This window comes from Rattus norvegicus, chromosome 13 (genome assembly GCF_036323735.1).
Source record: "Rattus norvegicus strain BN/NHsdMcwi chromosome 13, GRCr8, whole genome shotgun sequence".
Classification (NCBI taxonomy): Eukaryota; Metazoa; Chordata; class Mammalia; order Rodentia; family Muridae; genus Rattus; species Rattus norvegicus.
Genome location: NC_086031.1, coordinates 80,286,213 through 80,304,437, shown reverse-complemented (window position 1 = coordinate 80,304,437; position 18,225 = coordinate 80,286,213). Strand labels below are relative to the sequence as shown.

At 42.8% G+C, this 18,225-nt stretch overlaps 1 protein-coding gene and 1 long non-coding RNA gene across 8 annotated transcripts in view; one reads left to right on the top strand and one right to left on the bottom strand.

The window, feature by feature from the left end:
* Positions 1–18,225, bottom strand: part of Adcy10 (adenylate cyclase 10) — an 86,345-nt gene that overhangs the window by 62,502 nt on the left and 5,618 nt on the right. For 4 of the 7 annotated variants that reach the window (XM_063272565.1, XM_063272566.1, XM_063272567.1 and 1 more), the window contains 5 exon segments: positions 18,043–18,164; positions 2,762–2,969; positions 2,041–2,145; positions 1,003–1,041; positions 661–804 (listed from right to left, as the gene is read on the bottom strand). In XM_063272565.1, coding sequence (XP_063128635.1) covers positions 661–804; positions 1,003–1,041; positions 2,041–2,145; positions 2,762–2,909 — 436 coding nt within the window. In that variant the 5' untranslated portion in view covers positions 2,910–2,969; positions 18,043–18,164. 7 annotated transcript variants of the gene reach the window in all.
* Positions 10,837–17,934, top strand: LOC134481587 (uncharacterized). The gene is made up of 3 exons (XR_010057283.1): positions 10,837–10,974; positions 13,357–13,540; positions 16,049–17,934. It is a non-coding gene; the product is annotated as an uncharacterized LOC134481587 (long non-coding RNA).

Below are 18,225 nucleotides of genomic sequence, written 5' to 3'. Positions count from 1 at the left end.
GAACAGAACTCAGGAAGTTGTACATTGCTGTGCTCTTGGACCTGCGCTGCATACACCCTGGTGATTGTATACTGCTCTGCTTCCTCTTTCTGGGCGCTAAGATTATAAGCATTGCCACCATACCTGGTTTATGTGGTTCTTGAAATCCAAGGCATCCTGCATGGTAGGCAAGCACTCTGTAAATTGAGTTATTTCTCTAAGCCTAAAAGTATTTATTTCTTGAGACAGGGTTCCTTGTATAGCCCAGGCTGTCCTCAAGCCCACAATAGTTTCCTCTATGCCTTGAGTGGTACTAATGTAAGCATCTATAGGCATGTGTCATCACATCTAGTCTACCTCCCTTTTATAATAGCCTATGTTATAGACATTGTGATCATCTCCAGTTCTCTTAAATGATTAGTGAGTGAGCAAAACATTGTATTCTAGTTAGCCTAGTTCCAAAGCATGATGGTAAGGCCAAGCCAGCAGATTCCAGGCGTGATGACCCAGACCCCAACTACTATAGATCCTATTCTTTCACAAATCTTTAGTTTATTTTTGTTGAGACTGTCTTGTTATGTCACCCTAGCTGGCCTCAAACTTTTAGCTATTCTCCTGCCTCAGCTTTTTGAGAGTTGGGATTGTAGGCATACACCATCGTGCCCAGCTCTGGATACTTACCTATCTTAACTCGAATATCCAGGCCTTCTTCAACCTCCTTGGCTTCAAACAAGCCATGAATCTCCAGGCTGCATTTAATTACCACCGTGATGATATTCTTCAGTTGCTTTCGTTCCACTTTCCACAGGGCCAACAAGGCGTCACCTTTAAGAGAGACACTCTGGGGTCTTTAGTCATACTCTGGAGATCAGGGTGTTTTGCATGGCCATTGCATAAGCTTGTGCTGCTTCAAACATTTCTCAACCCGTTCCCTGAGCATGACTCCCTGAGGTGCCTCCTTTTTAACAGGGCAGGCGACTTGTTTCTTCTTTCCACCCTCCCCATCTCAGTCAGCTTCCATACCTGCAAATTTTAGGATGTCTCCTCCAAAAATCAGTACTTCTAAAAGAAAGAAGAAGAAATAAATAAAGAAAAGTTAAGTCCGACTGACTCTTAAACATTACTCATTGGTAAAGTAGAATCAGGCTCGGTAGGATGGTTGTACATGCCTGTAGTCCTAGGACTTGCAAAGCCGAGACAGAAGGATCACTGTGAGTTGAGGCCAGATTGGGCTAGGTAGCTAAATCTTAGACCCTGTCTCGGGGAGAGAGAGAGAGAGAGAGAGAGAGAGAGAGAGAGAGAGAGAGAGAGAGAGAGGGAAAGGAAGGAGAAGAATAAAAGAAGGGAGGAGGAAGAAGAGAAGGAATGGGGGTAGCAAGAATAGCAGTTTGGGAAAAACGAATCTGTCAAACATGACACCTTCTGTGTAGGCCAGTGAAAACCATGAGTTCAAGCAGGAACCTGGAGGCAGACATTTAAGTAGAGACCATGGAGAAGTGATATATTGGCTTACTCCCATGGCTCACCCAGACTGCTTTTCTATACGACTCAGGATCACCTGCCCAGGAGTGGTACCATCCACAGTGGCCTGGAAGCTCCCACATCAACTTTTAATCAAGAAGATGCCCCACAGACTGGCCGACAGGCTAACTTGATGAAGGTGTTTGTTCAGTCAAAGTTCCTTCTTCCCGGATGCCTCTAGCTTGTGTTAAGTTGACAAAAAACAAACGAAAGAACAGACACTGACCAGAAGAAGGGCTTGCGTGTGTGTGTGTGTGTGTGTGTGTGTGTGTGTGTGCATGAGTGTGTGTGTGCATGTGCATGAGTGTGTGTAAGTGTGTGTGTGTGTGCGTGCATGTGTGCATGAGTGTGTGTGCACGTGAGTGCATGTGTGCATGTGTGAGTGTGTGTGTGCGTGAGTGTGTGTGTGTGTGTGTGCGTGCGTGTGTGTGTGTGTGTGTGTGTGCATTTCCTGGAGAATATGAAGAACGGTAAGTAACTACAGATGCCAACTGAGCCACAGGCTGGAACACTGCCCAGCCCGCCCCCCAGAACACTCACTCTCCACTATCGCACTTATGTAGTAGTTGAGGATCTCCACCAGCTGCTCGGCTCCTCGGTCCATGTACATGGCTGTGCTGAACTTCTCAGTCATTGCAGTAAAGCCTGAAAGAAACTGCAGCTGTTTTCCTAGGAGTCGAGCACAGCCAGCAGAGGGCTCACTGGCCCTGCCCTGGGATCCACTGAAAATGGCAGGGTTTCAAATGACCTTAGTGTGTGGCCAGACAGTAGCCATGCAGAAATTAGTAGGCTAGAGGTCAGGGAGAGCCATCTCTTCCTTTTAGGCTCCCAGTGTAAACAGTGATAATGGCAGTTTTTGTTCCATGGTTTGAAGGCCACACATTTTCTGAGCGCTTCTGAAGAGGCTTGTTTGGTATTAGGGTGTAGACAGGAGCAGGTCATCTCTTGAGCTAGTTTGTTGGAGATGTATGTGGGACTTGGGGGGCCAGGCTATGAAGTTGGGGCAGAGACCCTGGAGCCAGAAGTCCCAGACGGGGACCATGAATGCCCTAAAGACAGGCCTGTGACTGAAATCTGGGGGAAGAAGATGAAAGACATCTGGGGTCAGAGGCCATTCTCTATTTCCAGCATGCACAGCGAGGTGAGCTGTCCTGCTGCTCTAACAGCCAAGCAGTTTGAAAATGGCGCCCCTCTCCCCCACTGCTGTCACAACCTGCATGTGACTTCACCCACATTAAACAAGCATCCCTCTGGCACTTGCCTGAAATATCGACAAACATCAGAACTCCATCAAAACATTTCACTGACGGCCGCTCGGGAGAGAAATCTCCATAGACAATGAGGTCCGGTAAGTGAGCAGCTATCTTGACGATTGCCCTGTCCTGTAATTCCTGCCTTCGGGCACTCATGTTCAAGGACAGTGGTCAGGATTTTTCAGTGCCAGGAAGCTGTCTCCCCAAGGAGGTCTTCTAGAAACGAAAGTTGGGAATGGAGGGAGTCTGACACATGTGTTTGTTCTCTTTCCCATTTTTTTTTGTCTCCAGTGGTTTTGTTCTACCCCAGAGATGGTTTGCTTAAATAAATGACTGAGTCCTGGCAAAGCTAGAATTGGTGACACCCCAAAAAGGATCATTTTCCCCTCCCTCTCAAGTCCCCCCTTTTTGAGAGAGAGGGTCTCACCACATATCTCCACTAGCCGGCAGCTCATTATGAAGACCTGGCCTCTAACTCATAGAGATTTGTTTGCCTCTGCCTGTAGGATTAGTTTTCTATAGGGAAGGAAAACCATGACTGGTCTTCCACTCAATCCTGGACAGCTACACAAAAGGGCAGGTTATTGAGGGCAGCAATGGAACCATCTACTTCCAGGAAAAGGTAAACCCCACCGAGGAGTAGGGGACAGTAGCCTCATTCAGTCTAGCCAGATTCCATTTCCTTTTGTTCTTCCTCCTCTTCGGGCCTGTTATCTTTTGTCCTTTGCAAAAGATAAACACAGATGTGAACTTTTGTGGGTACATACTTGTGTGTGGGTATCAGATTGTTATCTCTAGGCAAGAGGTTAAGTAAATCAAGGTCTAATGTTAAACAGAGAGCAAGAAGGCTCCAAAGGGTGGATGTGGGTGTGCAGGTAACAGTTGGAAAGCTGAAAGGCTTAAGTTGTAAGTGGGAGGATATGTTGACACTTCCTTTTGCTGCCAGTTGGCTCTAAGCAAATGAGTATTGAGTAAGAACTTCCTTTAGGTGTGGGCATCAAATGCTCAAACTCAAGTGAGGTTAAAAAAAAAAAAGGAAAAAAAAGAAAGAAAGAAAAAACCAACTCTAACTGAGTGTAGAGGGCTATTGTAGCGTTCAGAATGGTGGTGACTGAAGCAGGAGGATCATCATGAGTTCCCAGCCAGCCTGGCTACAGAGTAAGACCCTTTCTCAAAAACATAACCAAAACACCCCATGTCCAGCAGGCATTAACCTGCCTGCCACACAGGGCAGGGAAGCAGGTAGACTGAGAATCTTCACCCTTCTCTCCTCTCCTCCAAATCCAATCCCGCAGTCTCACCCCCCAACATAGACACACACATTCCCCTCCCTCTCTGCTTCCAATTCCCAGTCTCATCCTCAGCCTGGTAACAGACATTTCCTCACACTCTCTGCCCCTAATCCCAGGGGATTAAGCAGATCCTGGTGGAACATACTGTTTTCTTCCTCCTGTGTCCCCTCCCTTTCTTCTCACATCTCTATTCCTAAATTACAACTCCCAATATCCAGAAACACACTTCGCCAGGGACCCCCAATGGCCACAGCTAGCAAGGTCCCGTCTGCATTCCCTACCAGGTGGCACATAGCCACCACAGTGTCCTAAGAACCAGAGAGGGCAACAAAAACCAAAGAACAAAACACCCACCCTACAAAGACAAGACCAGATATTAGTACCCGGAACTGCAATCGTCCCAAATCCAGATGCCTCAATGCCACCATAAAAGCCACAGGCAAGAACAGTTAGGATAATACATACCTACCAGAGTCCAGCAACCTTATTCTAACAGGTCCTGAGAAATATAATGTAGCTGAAGCACAAACCAAGGACCTTAAAGTAGACTTTGTGATATGATACATCAACTTAAATGGAAAGGCTCAAAGCAATCCCACTACACTCAGGAACAAGTTGTCCACTCTTTCTATACCTATTCAGTACACTACTTGATGTCTTAACTAGAACAATGAGACACATGAAGGAGATCAAGGGGATACAAATTGAAAAGGAAGAAGTCAAAGTATTGTTATTTGCAGATGACATGATGGTATACATAAGTGACCCTAACAATTCACCAGGGAACTCCTACAGTTGATAAACACTTTCAGCAAAGTAGCTGGATTTAAAAAAAAATCCACAAATCAAAAATCAGTAGCCCTTCTCTGTACCAATGACAAATGAATGGAGAAAGAAATCAGAGAAACAATACCTTTTAACTTGGGGTAACCCTACTCAAGCAAGAAAAATGCTTGTATGATAAAAAACTTTAAGACACTGAAAAAAGAAATGGAAGATCTCAGAAGATGGAAAGATCTCCCATGCTCATGGATTGGTAGGATTAACACAGTAAAAATGGCCATCCTGACAAAAGCAGTCTACATATTCAATGCAATCCCCATCAAAATTCCACCACAATTCTTCCACCAAAGAAATCTATGAAGACACAAACATTAGAAGGAAATGAATAAAACAGGTCATGACCTGAAAGAGGAAATAGAGTCAATAAAGAAAGCCCAAACTGAGGGAAATCTGGAAAGGAAAAACTTGAAGAGGAACCTCAGAGGCAAGCCTCACCGACAGAATATAGTAGAGAATCTCAGGCACAGTTCTTCATAGATCTTGAAAGGATAATTTTCATTTTCACACAATAACATATGCATACACGTACCCATAAAACAAACAAACAAACAAACAACAAAAAATAAAGAAACAGGGGCTGGGGATTTAGCTCAGTGGTAGAGCGCTTACCTAGGAAGCGCAAGGCCCTGGGTTCGGTCCCCAGCTCCGAAAAAAAAGAACCAAAAATAAATAAATAAATAAATAAAATGCCATCCATCTTAAAAAAAAATAAAGAAACAAAAACAAAAAACCCTACAGAATAGTTAAAACAATCCTGAATCATAAAAGAACCATTGGAGCATCACCGACCCTAAACTCAAATTGTCCTACAGAGCTATGGTATTAAAAACAGCATGGCACTGGCATAAAAACAGACATCTTGATCAATGGAATAGAATCAAAGACCCAGACATAAATCCACACACCTATAGACACCTGGTTTTTTATAAAGAAGCCAGAAATACACAGTGGAAAAAAGACAGCATCCACAACAAATGGTAATGGTCAAACTGGACAGCTGCATGGAGAAGAATCAGATAGATCCATCCTTATCACCCCGCATAAAACTCAACTCCAAATGGACGGAAGACTCTACATAAGACCAGACACACTGAATCTTATTGAAGAGAATCAGTGACTAGCCTTGAACTCACTGACACAGGAAATGACTTTTTGAATAGAGCATGGCTAACATAGACACTAAGGTCAACAATAAATGGGACCTCATGACACTGAGAAACTTCTACATGGCAAAGGACACCGTCATTTGGACAAAGTGACAGCCTCTAGAAAAGATTTTTACTAATTACATATTCACATATATATAAACTAAAAAAAAATCTAGATATCAAGGAAACAAATGATAACCTAATAAAATGTTCAGATGTAAACAGAGAATTCTCAAGAGAGGAAAAGCCAATGGCTGAGAAGCACTTATGTAGCAGAGGATGGCCTCGTTGGGCACCAATGGGAGGAGAGGCCTTTGGTCCTGCCAAGGCTGGACCCCCCAGTGTAGGGAAATGTCAGGGCGGGGAGGCAGGAAAGGGGGGGTGGATGGGGAGGGGAACACCCTCATGGAAGAAGGGAGAGGGGGATGGGATAGAGGGCTTATGGACAGGAAACCTGGAAAGAGAATAAAATTTGAAATGTAAATAAAAAATATCCAATAAAATTTTTTAAAAAATAACAAAAATAAAAGCTAAACAATTTTTGAGTGAGTAAAAACATTTATTATACAGAAAAATAAAGAAATGCGCAACATCCTCAGCCAACAGAGAAATGCAAATAAAATCTACATTAAGATTTCAACTTACACTGGCCAGAAGGGTCAAGACCAATAAAACAAACGGCAGTTCACACTGGCGAGGGTGCAGAGTCGGGAAACCCTTATCCACTGCTGCTGGGAGTGCAAATTCACACAGCTACTATGGGAGTAAGTAGGTTAGTCTGCATGGCCAGAGGAAGATGGCTAACAGAAAAATGAGCTCGAGGGAACCTTTGGAGGTTCTTTGTCTCATAATGTCGTAACAGATTTATTTTTAAAATTTATTTTTTTTACTTTTATTTTATTCTATTATTTGTTTGTTTATTTGGTTTTTCAAGACAGGGTTTCTCCATGTAGCTCTGGCTGTCCTGGAATTTGCTCTGAAGACCAGGCTGGCCTTGAACTCAGAGATTCACGTGCCTCTGCCTCTTGAGTGCTGAGATTAAAGGTGTGAGTCACCACTGTCCAGCAAATATACAGATATTCTCATATCTCTCATATAAATATATATGAGATACGATATATATATATCCTACAAATAAATATAAATGTATTTACCCTGAAAGTTTTTGCATATTTATTATGACTTCTGGTTTTCTGTTTTCATGGGATTCCTGAATGTGTCTCTGCATATATATCTATTTCTTGTGCCTTTTCTTGGGCTCTTTTCCTTCTGTTTGTTTTTTGTTTCAGAACAGAACAAAACAAAAAGAAGAAATACAAAAAGGATGAAGAGATTCTGCTCTGCTGGTCTGAGCAGTGCTGACTGCTGGTTGAGTCTTAGACTAGCAAGCCACATTCCTGGAATAGGTGACACAGGATTGATAATCAGAAACATGGCTGCTATTTTGGGTTGGTTCCTGATCATCAGGAAGGAACTGGCTGGTAATTTCAACCAGAAGCTGCCCATCTGAGACAAGGTAGAGCAACCACATACATTTCTTTGTATTTTTTAAGAAGTAAGGGAAACATTAGCCCATTTAATGAGCAAACTTTAAAATGTATAGAGACCTCTAAAATGAATATTTTCATGTTAGACACTAGAGGTGCTTTAAAAATAAGAATAAAATCTGGGAATGGGAACATGGCTCAGTGGCAAAAAGCAAGTTAACATGTAAGTGGACCTGGGTTCGAGTTCTAACACCAAAATAACAAATAGATAACAACACAGAACCCAGGCTTAGGGAAGATGCTAGGGCTAAGGCCTTGGGGGGTATTTAAACTGACCACATGATTAAGGGGAGGTTGTTATTGTAGATGTGAGAGAGAAAGAATGGCCAGAGACATCTGGAAGGGCCCAGAGCAGGGAAAGAAAGAATGAGATGAGACTTGGGCAGCAGGCTGGACCTGCCCATGAGAGAAGCAGGAGCAGAGCGCACACACACACACACACACACACACACACACACACACACACACACACACACACACACAGAGAGAGAGAGAGAGAGAGAGAGAGAGAGAGAGAGAGAGAGAGAGAAATAGCAGGGTTATAGGGAGAATGGGTGGCTAGGGAGAAGGAAGCCCATGAGCTGGAGGGAGTTTAGGGCAGGGGAGGAGGTGAGAAGGACTAGGATGATAGGCACCACAGACAGTCATTTGTCCCTTCTGTCAGTAATAAGGGAAATGACTTCGTTTGGTAACGGGGGTGGGGGAGAGGAATGGCTTTACAGGTTCCTGAGGTATGGATTTTATCTAACCCCCAGAAATCCTCCTATAGTCTAGCACTGCCTTTTGGAATCTGGGGAAATGGGGGTTTCCTTTCGTCCCGACACAGGGGACATGAAAGTGGTCTGACTGTGACATCTGTTGATCACCGGGATTAACTTGGCTGATCTGATTGGCTAGGCTGGTGTCTCCTCCCCACCTCACTGCTCCACTCAAGCCCCTTCCAAAGCTCCAAGTTAGATTGGTGGAAGAGGACCATCAGTCTTAAGCCAAGGGTATGTAGAGTAGCCACACTCTCCTGCTAGAACCTTCAAATAAGCTCTCAAGAAGGTCTTCAGGCACGTCTTATTTGCCTATAATTTTGCCTATAATTCCAGTACTTGGGAGATAGATGCAAGAGGATCAGAAGTTCAAGAAAAACTCAGCTACATTATAGTTGGAAACCAGTCTATGCTACATAAGACCATGTCTCAAAACATGCATGCCTGGTGCCCAAGGAGATCAGAACAGGATATTAGATCTCCTGGTATGAGAGTCACAGACAGGTATGAGTTTGTCGTGTGGGTACTGAGAATCAAACCCCTGTCCTCTACAGGAGCAGCAAGTGCTCTAACTGCTGGGACATCTTTCTGACCCCTTGCAGGCCTTAAAAAGTTTTCCTTTATGATTTCATGTAAGTCTCATGTCCCTTGGGACAGTTGTGAGCTGTCAGGTGGGTGCTGGGAATCAAACCCAGGACCTCTGCAAGAGTGACATGTGCTCCTAACCTCAAGGCAACTCTCCAGGCCCCACCCTGTTCGTAAAGATGATCGAAGCAGTAAGGTATGTTAGTGTGCATATATGTTGAGACAGGCCACTTCCCTTTTGGGTGATACTGAGTAGGGACAACTGTACCATGGAGAAGTGAGGTCCTTAAGTATTGCTAGGTGTGGTAACACATATCATATCCCAGCACTTGGGAGGTGAAGACACAAGGAGAGAAAGTTTAAGGCCTGCCTGGGCTGCAACATGTATACTGTGTGAGCCTGGATGCTTACTTTTTTTTTTCTCTTGTACCAATGAGCTTTATTAGCATTACATACAGGACTATGGGGAAAGAGTTGCTTACTAGAGCACAAAGGACTCAAGAACAGTTGTTAATATGAAACTTGAAGCATGTGATACAGCTTAGGAACACTGCACACCTGGAGCACAGTATGTACCTGGAGTCATGTCTACAGGTTAAAGAGCATACAATCTGGGTGACTCCGTTTGTCCAATGCTCTGTTAAGAGGTACAATTCGTCTGTGTTTCTTCATTTGACTTAAGTATACTGGATCCTGTCAGTTTTGGGGATTTCTTGAGGCAATTTTGTGGGGTGTATTTCCAGCCTCATCAGCTTTGCTTCAGAATGGATCAATTCAGGCTCCTGGAAACTGTTACGTAGTAACACATTCTGTTGGCTCCTCTGCTTGGTTTTCAATGGCAAGTATTTCAGGATGAACAGTGTAGTGGGTTGGCCTGTTGCTGCTCGTATTCTAATGCTAATACTGAGCCCCTAAGACCTGGTTGTCCCAAAGATAAGAGAATCTGTATGTAGACCCAAGTGACACTGAGACCTTTCCCCCATGTTATTTCTGATTGGTAAATAAAGATGCTGACAGCCAATAGCTGGGCAGAAGAGACATAGGTGGGGTTTAGGATTCCCAGGCTTGGGGTCAGAGGAGAACTAGGAGAGGAGAAGAACATGAATGGAGAAGCTGCCATGGGTTGGGTGAGCTCAAGAGAACATGGTCTTGAGGGCTGGCCGAGGGTTAAGAGCAGCCCAGATGAAACATAATAAGTAATAACTTGGGGTTATCATTAGGAAAGTAGATTCTAATATCCCAGAGGGCAGATATCTGCCCAGATCTTGGGCTGTTTAAGGCTTATTGTAAATATAAATGTTGTGTGCGTCTTTCTTCCGGTAACTAAATGGTCAAAGGTGTAGCAGAAGCCCCTTATTGGTATTAAAAGTTTCAACGACAAAGTCAACAGTTTTGATGAATAGTTTCCTATCTTGACACATTTTCAGTTTTCCTCAGCATAAATGCTTGACATTTTTCTAAGACTTGAACATTAAACACTTTCACAAGTTTCTCGTGTACCTAGTAACTCTCTAGTGTAGCACCTCAAGTGTTGCTATAAAACCTGAAGCTTGGATAAAGCAATGCCACATTATTTCCTGTGAAACCCGCTCTCCACTATGAATTCCCAAATGCATTCTTAGAACTGAGATGCAGGTACAAAATGTCCTTTACACATGACGTTTTTAAGGATTCCCTGTTGTATGTACTCTGATAAATTAAGAGATGAGTCAACACTCAAGGATTTCTGCATTCACTACATTGACAAGGTTTCTCTTGTGTATGCATCCTCTGAGGAGTTCTAAGACTGTCTTTCGTGGTAAAGGATTTCTAGCATTCACTTCCCTTGTAATGTTTCTCTCCTGTATGAGTTCTCCGATGAATTCTAAGATAGCCTTTCTGGATAAAACATTTGCCACATTCACTACGTTGTCAGCTTTCTCTCTTGTTTGAGTTTCCAGATATTGTCTTTGATGGCCTTTAAAGGGAAGGCATTGTCACATTCGCTACATTTGTAAGGTTTCTCTTCTGTATGAATTCACTGATGAGCTCTATGACTGCCATTACAGGTAAGGGACTTTCCACATTCATTACATTGGTAAGGTTTACTCATTGTGGGAATTCTCTGATGTGTTTTAAGAGCTGAGGATGTGGAATGGGATTTGCCACATTCATTACACATTGTACAGGTTTCTCTCCTGTATAGGTTCTGTAAGGCCTCTCAGGTTGGAGAAATGTATAGAATGAACATATCGAATGACCTAAGACCTTGATTCCACTCATAATGCATCTTTTCTGATGTTTTCTAAGACCTGAGTAGGGTTTGTCACAATCACTACACTACAGCCCTGTGATGTCTTTCAAAGCCTGATTTATTATAAAGGAATTTACCACATTCTATACATTCACAGGGATATCTCCATAATGAATTTTGCAATGTACTTTGAGCTGTGACAAATGTAAAAAGGATTTACTATATTTTGTACATTTATATGATTTCTCTGATGTCTCCCGAGGCTTGGGTACATCTCGAAGCATTTCACACATGTCTTGTATTTGTGTGGCTTCTTCCCACTATTAGTTTCAGCATGAGTTTATGTGAAGTGGAAACTTAAGGGTTCTTTGGAAAGTCAGTTCAATGGTGTTTTGCTGGGGCAAACACATGAAGGAACGTTTAGCTGAAGTAGACACAGGAGAAAGGATGTTCTACTAAAGCAAGCACATGAAAGGATACATGATGAATGATTCTTCTCCAACAAGGCATGTATTTTTCCGCCTTACATTGTATAATTGAGTTGCATTTGTTGGGACTCTGTAGAAAGAAATGTACCAAAAACTTCCTGATGATATGCTGTAGTTTCTTGCCACTTCCGGGGACTTGGACTGATTGGCGGAGTGATGTCAGCTGAGACACATGCAAGTGTTGAGGCAAGACCTGTGGAGGACATGTGATGTTTGGAGGGTATAAATAGGACTGGATGACAGTGATGGAGGCTGAGTTAGGCTTGCTTAAAGAGCTCGCTGTAAAATGCTTGTGGGTCTTGAGTCTTCTCTGATCTTTGCTTCCGTTGAGAGAGGCAGAGCCAAGAACTTCTCCCTGCTTTCCTCCTGGTCCCTACTGCTGACCTGTGCTGAGGCCGAGGCCTGGCTGTCTCCTGTAGGTAGTGCCACCACTACTGGTTGGTGTTTGCTATCCCAACTCTATCGAGTTGGACTGCCGGCAATGAAGCATTTGCGAGAGATTGGGCTGGTGCTGCTGACCTGTGAACTAACTGCTGATTTCCAGATAACCCAGAAGGGAGTTGCTCCAAAGAACCTTTCTAAACAGGTTCACTTCCCCCGTATCTTTTTTCCACTCCCTCTGGTGGGTGGTGGGCTAAAAGGGATGCTAAAGCATTTAAGAACCATCATTTAAAATAAGGCTTGAAAAAAATTAAAGTTACATTTATGTTCAGCGCCAAAAACCTTTGCCTACTCTGCATTGTTGTCCTCTTTCTTTCTTATGTGGAGTTTTGATATTGACTAATGACGGGATACACATTCCAACAGTTTACAGTTTTTAAATTTGCAAGATTTGTCTCCATTCTTCCTAACTTTATGTCTGTTTAGGTTTGATGCTTCAACAGAGGCATCTCCGAGGTTAGCTTTATAAGGTGTACCTTGGGAGAACTCCTGAATCATTTTGAGAAGCTCATTACATTTATAAGACTTCCCTTGGATATTCGCATGCTCGTAGACAAATGTGCCTTGATCCAAGACCTTCTCATCTATATGACATATGTGATGATTCGCCAAAGAATAGATTGTTGTAATTCTCCAACATCACATCCATATACAATGCCCTCTGAACACAGTTGAGACATTCCCATTGGTCCACTGAGAATTCCAAAGCCATGTCCCTGAATGTTAACAGACCCCAGGGAGCATTTTCCAGAGAAGCAGTCTTTCCTCTTCATGTTCTTCCCCAGGTTTCAATGACTGGACCAATGATTGGAATTCAGGGTCCTTTGCTACAGTCTCCCCTGTCTTCACCATCCAGGGCTCTTAGTTCTGATTCAGAGGTGAGCAGATCTGGCTGAGCAGTGGAAGACCTGAGACACTTGCTGCTGTGTCCTTCCTCTTCCCCTTCCTGGGCTCTTTGTACTTCTTCATAAATGACAAAGTCTGTTTATCGATGAGACCTGGCAGGTGGGCTTTGAGGTCTTATGCTCAAGCTCCACCCAGTGTGGAATAAGACCCTCCTCCTGGGTGACTGTGGAATACAGAGTCTTCTCCTGGCTGCCTTCGGATCAAGGTGTAGAACTCTCAGCTCGTCCAGTACCATGTCTGCCTGACTGCTGCCATGTTTCCTGCCATGATGATAATGGACTGAACCTTGAAAACTGTAAGCCAGTCCAATTAAATGTTAAACTCTTTATAAGAGTTGCCTTGGTCATGTTGTCTCTTTATAGCAATGAAACACAAACCAAGACTGTCATCATGCTTGATACTGTGTGAGCAGTGGTTTCGGCAAGATGAGCAAGAGGAGTCCAGTGAAGGCTGGAGGGGTGACTTAGTTGATATGTGTGCTCCATGTTTTTCTGGAGGATCCAAGCTTATCTGCCTGTAGCTACACTGGATGGTTCATCATCACCTGTAAGTACAACCCCAAGGGCTTTAACACCCTCTCTTGGTTCCTGAGGGTACCCACATACATTGTACATACTAGCACACTAGAACATGTGCATACACACACGTACACACACACCCACGTATTATGCATACACACAAATCAAATAGGAATATATATATATTCCTATTTGTATAAAATCTCCAAATACTGAACTTGTAAAGAATGAACTTGTGGTTGTCAAGGCTTAGAATGTGATAGACAGGCAAGATGTTGGCCATGGGTATACAGTTTTAGCTGGGCATGATTGATTAAGTTTTGAAAATCTAATCTAGGTCATGGTGACTATAGGTGGTTAGGTGTGTGGAGCTTGTACAGTGTTTTTGAGAGATATGAGGTAATGGGTATGTTGACTGCCTGATTTAATAATCATACTGTATTATTGAACTACATCTCCAGCCTTAAAATATCTTATCAGGGCTGAGAACATAAGGTAAATCCTTAGAGTTAATCTCTAGAACCACTCACAGACGCACAGAGGCCGTTAGTCTAATGTATTTACCTATAAACGGTACTTGACATTTTTCTCTCGCAGGTGGTAATCTTTGGTTAGTCCTGCACTTTTGACAACTTTACTATATAACAGGTCATGATGACACACTTCTATGGTCATGTGTGTCAGAGTGCATAGATCTTCTTGTGCCTATGTCTATGTCTTTTCCAAGATTTCAGAAGTTTTGTACTGTTATTTACTGAAGAGGTTTTCTGTGGCCCTAGCCCTTAACCCTTCTCCCTCCAGTGTGCCAGTAATCCAAATACTTGGTTTTTTAAGGGTGTCCCAAAACTCTTGCAATTCTTCTTCATGCTTTCTCTTCTATTCTTTCTGTCTGACACTAACAATTCCAAAGAGCTGTCTTCAAGCTGTTATTTTCTCCTGTTTTATCTAATCTGTTACTGAGGCCATCAATTAACTTTTTCCATCTGACCTTTAAGTTTCTCATTTCCTCAGTGATTTCTGTCTGTTCTCTTTCAGATCATATGTTGCCTTCTTTAATTCATTTAATGTTTTCTTTTTCATTTTTCTCATATTTCTATGTTGAGATTGTTTGCTGAGATGGGCATGTTTTATGATTATATGGTAGCTTCCTTGGTGATCTCCTCTTGATGATGTGTCTTGGGAGGCTTCAGCCCTGGCTTTGACTGACAGCACGGGTTGTCTCTTTCTTGTCATCCTCCCTATCACTAATATTCTACCATGGTTTTTCCTCACATGACCCCGATGCTGCCAATATAGAATTAGAAAACAAAGAGCTGCTTGCTGTAAGGATTTATTTGTATTTTATATGTATTTTATATGTTTTTCCTGTGTGTCTGTGTACCATGTACCTGCTGCTGCTTGGTGTCCACAGAGGGCAGAAGAGTATGTCAGATCTCCTGGAACTAGTTAATAACAGTTTTGTCATGTAGGCGCTAGGAACTGAACCCAGGTCCTCTGCAAGAACAGTAAATGCTGTTAACTGCTGAACCATCTCTTCAGCCCCTTGAGAGCTTTATAAAAATTATTTTGACAGGTTCTCATGTGACCCAGGCTGGCTGTTGTAAACTCATTATATAGCTGAAGGTGACCTTGACACTTTTTTGGGGGGGAGGGTGTTTTTTTTTTTTTTCAAGACAGGGTTTCTCTGTGTAGACCTGACTGTCCTGGAATTCACTCTGTAAACCAAACTGTCCTCATACTCAGAGATTCGCCTGCCTCTGACATTTGAGTGCTGTAATTAAAGGGACATGGAACTATTGCCCATCAACCTTGACTCTTTGTGCCTGTGTGTTTATGGGCCTGTGTGTCTGTGTAAGTGTATGCACACATGAATATGGTACCCAAACATGACAGAAAAGGACATCTGATCCCTTAGAGCTAGAGTTATAGGCAGTTGTGAGCTGCCTAAAGTGGGAGCTGGAATCTGAACTCAAATCCTCATGATCAAGTAGCAAGTGCTCTAGCCACTGGCCAATCTTTCCATCTCTGTCCTTGAACTTAAAAGATACATGTGTGAACATACATGTAGAGGTGAGAGGATAACCTCCAGTGTTATGTCATCCTCAGAAACTCACTCATCTCCATTTTGAGGCAAAGATTCTCATTGGCCAGAAGCTTACCAATTAAGCTCTACAAAGTATGACAATTGGGTTTGATCCTGGAGTCCACATGGTGAAAGGATAGAAGTGACTTCCACAAGTTGTCCTCTGACATCTACACATGTAGCTTGGAACACACACACACACACACACACACACAAATAGGTAGCAAACTAATACATGTAGAATGAAACATTTAATTGAAACAGAAATGCGAAAGATTTAGACAGGTCATAATAAGGGAGCAAATCCACTCAAATTGAGAAAGAGGACATTACCTAAACTCCTCCCATGTGAGTGATGGATATGTGGTCTGCCGAGAAAGCTGTGTGAGTCTAAAGCCTAATTACAGCTGTTCATAGTCATCAATGATCTTCCCATTGATCTTGGATCCAAAGGTCTCCACAGCTTCCATGATGCTTACCTTCCCAAAGACTACATGCTTGCCACTCAACAACCCCATCTTGGCAGACTTGAAAAACTGGGAACTATTTGTGTTTGGTACGACACTTGCCATGAAGAAGATATCAAGACTCTACACTTCAGGATGAAATTCCTCAAATTTCTCCCCAGTTGTCACCAGTGCCATCATGGTGTGTAAGGTGACCACCCTGGCACATGCATTCTGGAATAATTCTGTGAAAAGCAACCTCTTTTTTTTTTTTTTTTTTTAGCCATTTCCTTTCTATCTGATGCTCAAAGCACAGTAGTTTTCTGCTGTCTTTGGATCATTTTCTGCCAATGGCTCGGTGATGTCTCCAAAGGGCTTGCCATCATGGTGTTTAATATGGTGCAGTTGACCATGGATGCCAGCAAGTAGCTACAGGGCAGAAAGCTTGGATTTCTTAAAACAGACTTATTCAACATCACCATCATCATCATCATCATCATCATCATCTAGTGTGTATTCACACTCACACTCATACATGTAGGTACAGTGTGAAGGCCTGAAGTCTCAGGTCCTCTGTAAGAACAAGACTTCTTCACCACTGAGCCATCTCTTTAGCCCTTCTGAACATTTTTTTCTTGGGGAGTGGCAGTCCCAATTAATGTAGCTGGCCTCAAACTTATGTTGCCCAGGCTGGTCTTAAATTCATGAGCCCCCTATTTCAGCCTTCTAAATGTTGAGATTAGAGCTATGTACCACCACATTTGGCTTACTACAAACTCTTCTAGATTGTTTTCTTTGCTGTGTGTATGTGTGTGCATAAATGTTTGCATGTGTGAGTGCAGTGTGTGTGTGCACACATGTGCACATGAGCATATGTGCATCTATGGTTTCATGCATGTGTGTTTAGAACCTAAAGCTGGTGTTAGGATTTTCCTTAATTTCAGGAAATGAGCACCTTACTCATAGATGTAGGGTCTCTCAATTATACCCAGAACATTGGGGGGTACAGAGGTTCTTGTACTCACAGATAAGGACTAGGAGAACCAGAAATGTTAATCGTGCAGGGTGTTTCCTCAATGGAGGATTAAAAATCAAATACCTGCATTCCGTCCAGAAATCTGAGAGTGGAGTTTGTTAACGACCTGCTGACCTTTTTGCTATTTGTTGAGGCAGACCTCACCCAAATTCCCCAGAATGATTATGCCAGACTCTTCCCTTCCTAGACCACTACTTATCCTTTTGAGAGATGTCACATGTACTTTATGGCCTTCTGACCTTTATGTCAGAGGCCATTCTAGGCCTTTAAGCTATAGACCCTGACCTCATGGTCACATGGACTTTGTAAGATTTCTGTGTGGTCACAACTAAGCTTTACTGTGCACCCATAATTAGACTGATGGTTGATCCTTTTGCTTAAGTTTCAATACTGCATAGGAAGCATGTTACTTTTTGTATTTCCAGAAAGGAGGTAAATACACATAAAGATGAACAGTCCATCTAGACCACAGTTCTCAGCCTTCCTAATGCTGCAACCCTTTAATACAGTTCCTCATGGTGTGGTGACCCCAACCACAACATTATTTTGTTGCTACTTCATAACTGTATTTTGCTTTTGCAATGAATCATAACATTAGTATCTATGTTTTCCAATGGTCTTCAGGGGCTGCGACCTACAGGTTAAGAACAGCTAATGCCTGTAAAAAGGCACTTAATATTTTCCCTCCCTCACCCCACCTCCCCCCCCCCCTCTCTCTCTCTCTCAATTTTTAATTTATTTTTTGAGACAAAGTCTTTCTATGTAGTTCTGGAACTCGCTATGGAGACCATACTGGCCTTCAACTCAGAGAGCCTCCTGCCTCTGTGCTGGATTTAAGAATGTATACTACTTCATGTCCACTCAATACGCTCTTAAAATATTATAATTTTTAATCTTTCATGCAATGTATTATTTCATACAATGTATTTTTTAAAGTTTTTTAAAAAACTTAAACTTATGCATACCTCTGTATGTGTGTGTGTCTGTTTTTGTGCAACATGTGTTGCATGGAGGCCAGAAAAGTGTGTCAGATCCTCTGGAGCTGGACTTTCAGGCAGTTGTGAGCTGGAAACTGAACTTTGGTCATCTAGAAGAGTAGCAAGCGTTCTTAACCATTGAGCCATCTCTCCAGCCCCATATAATGTACT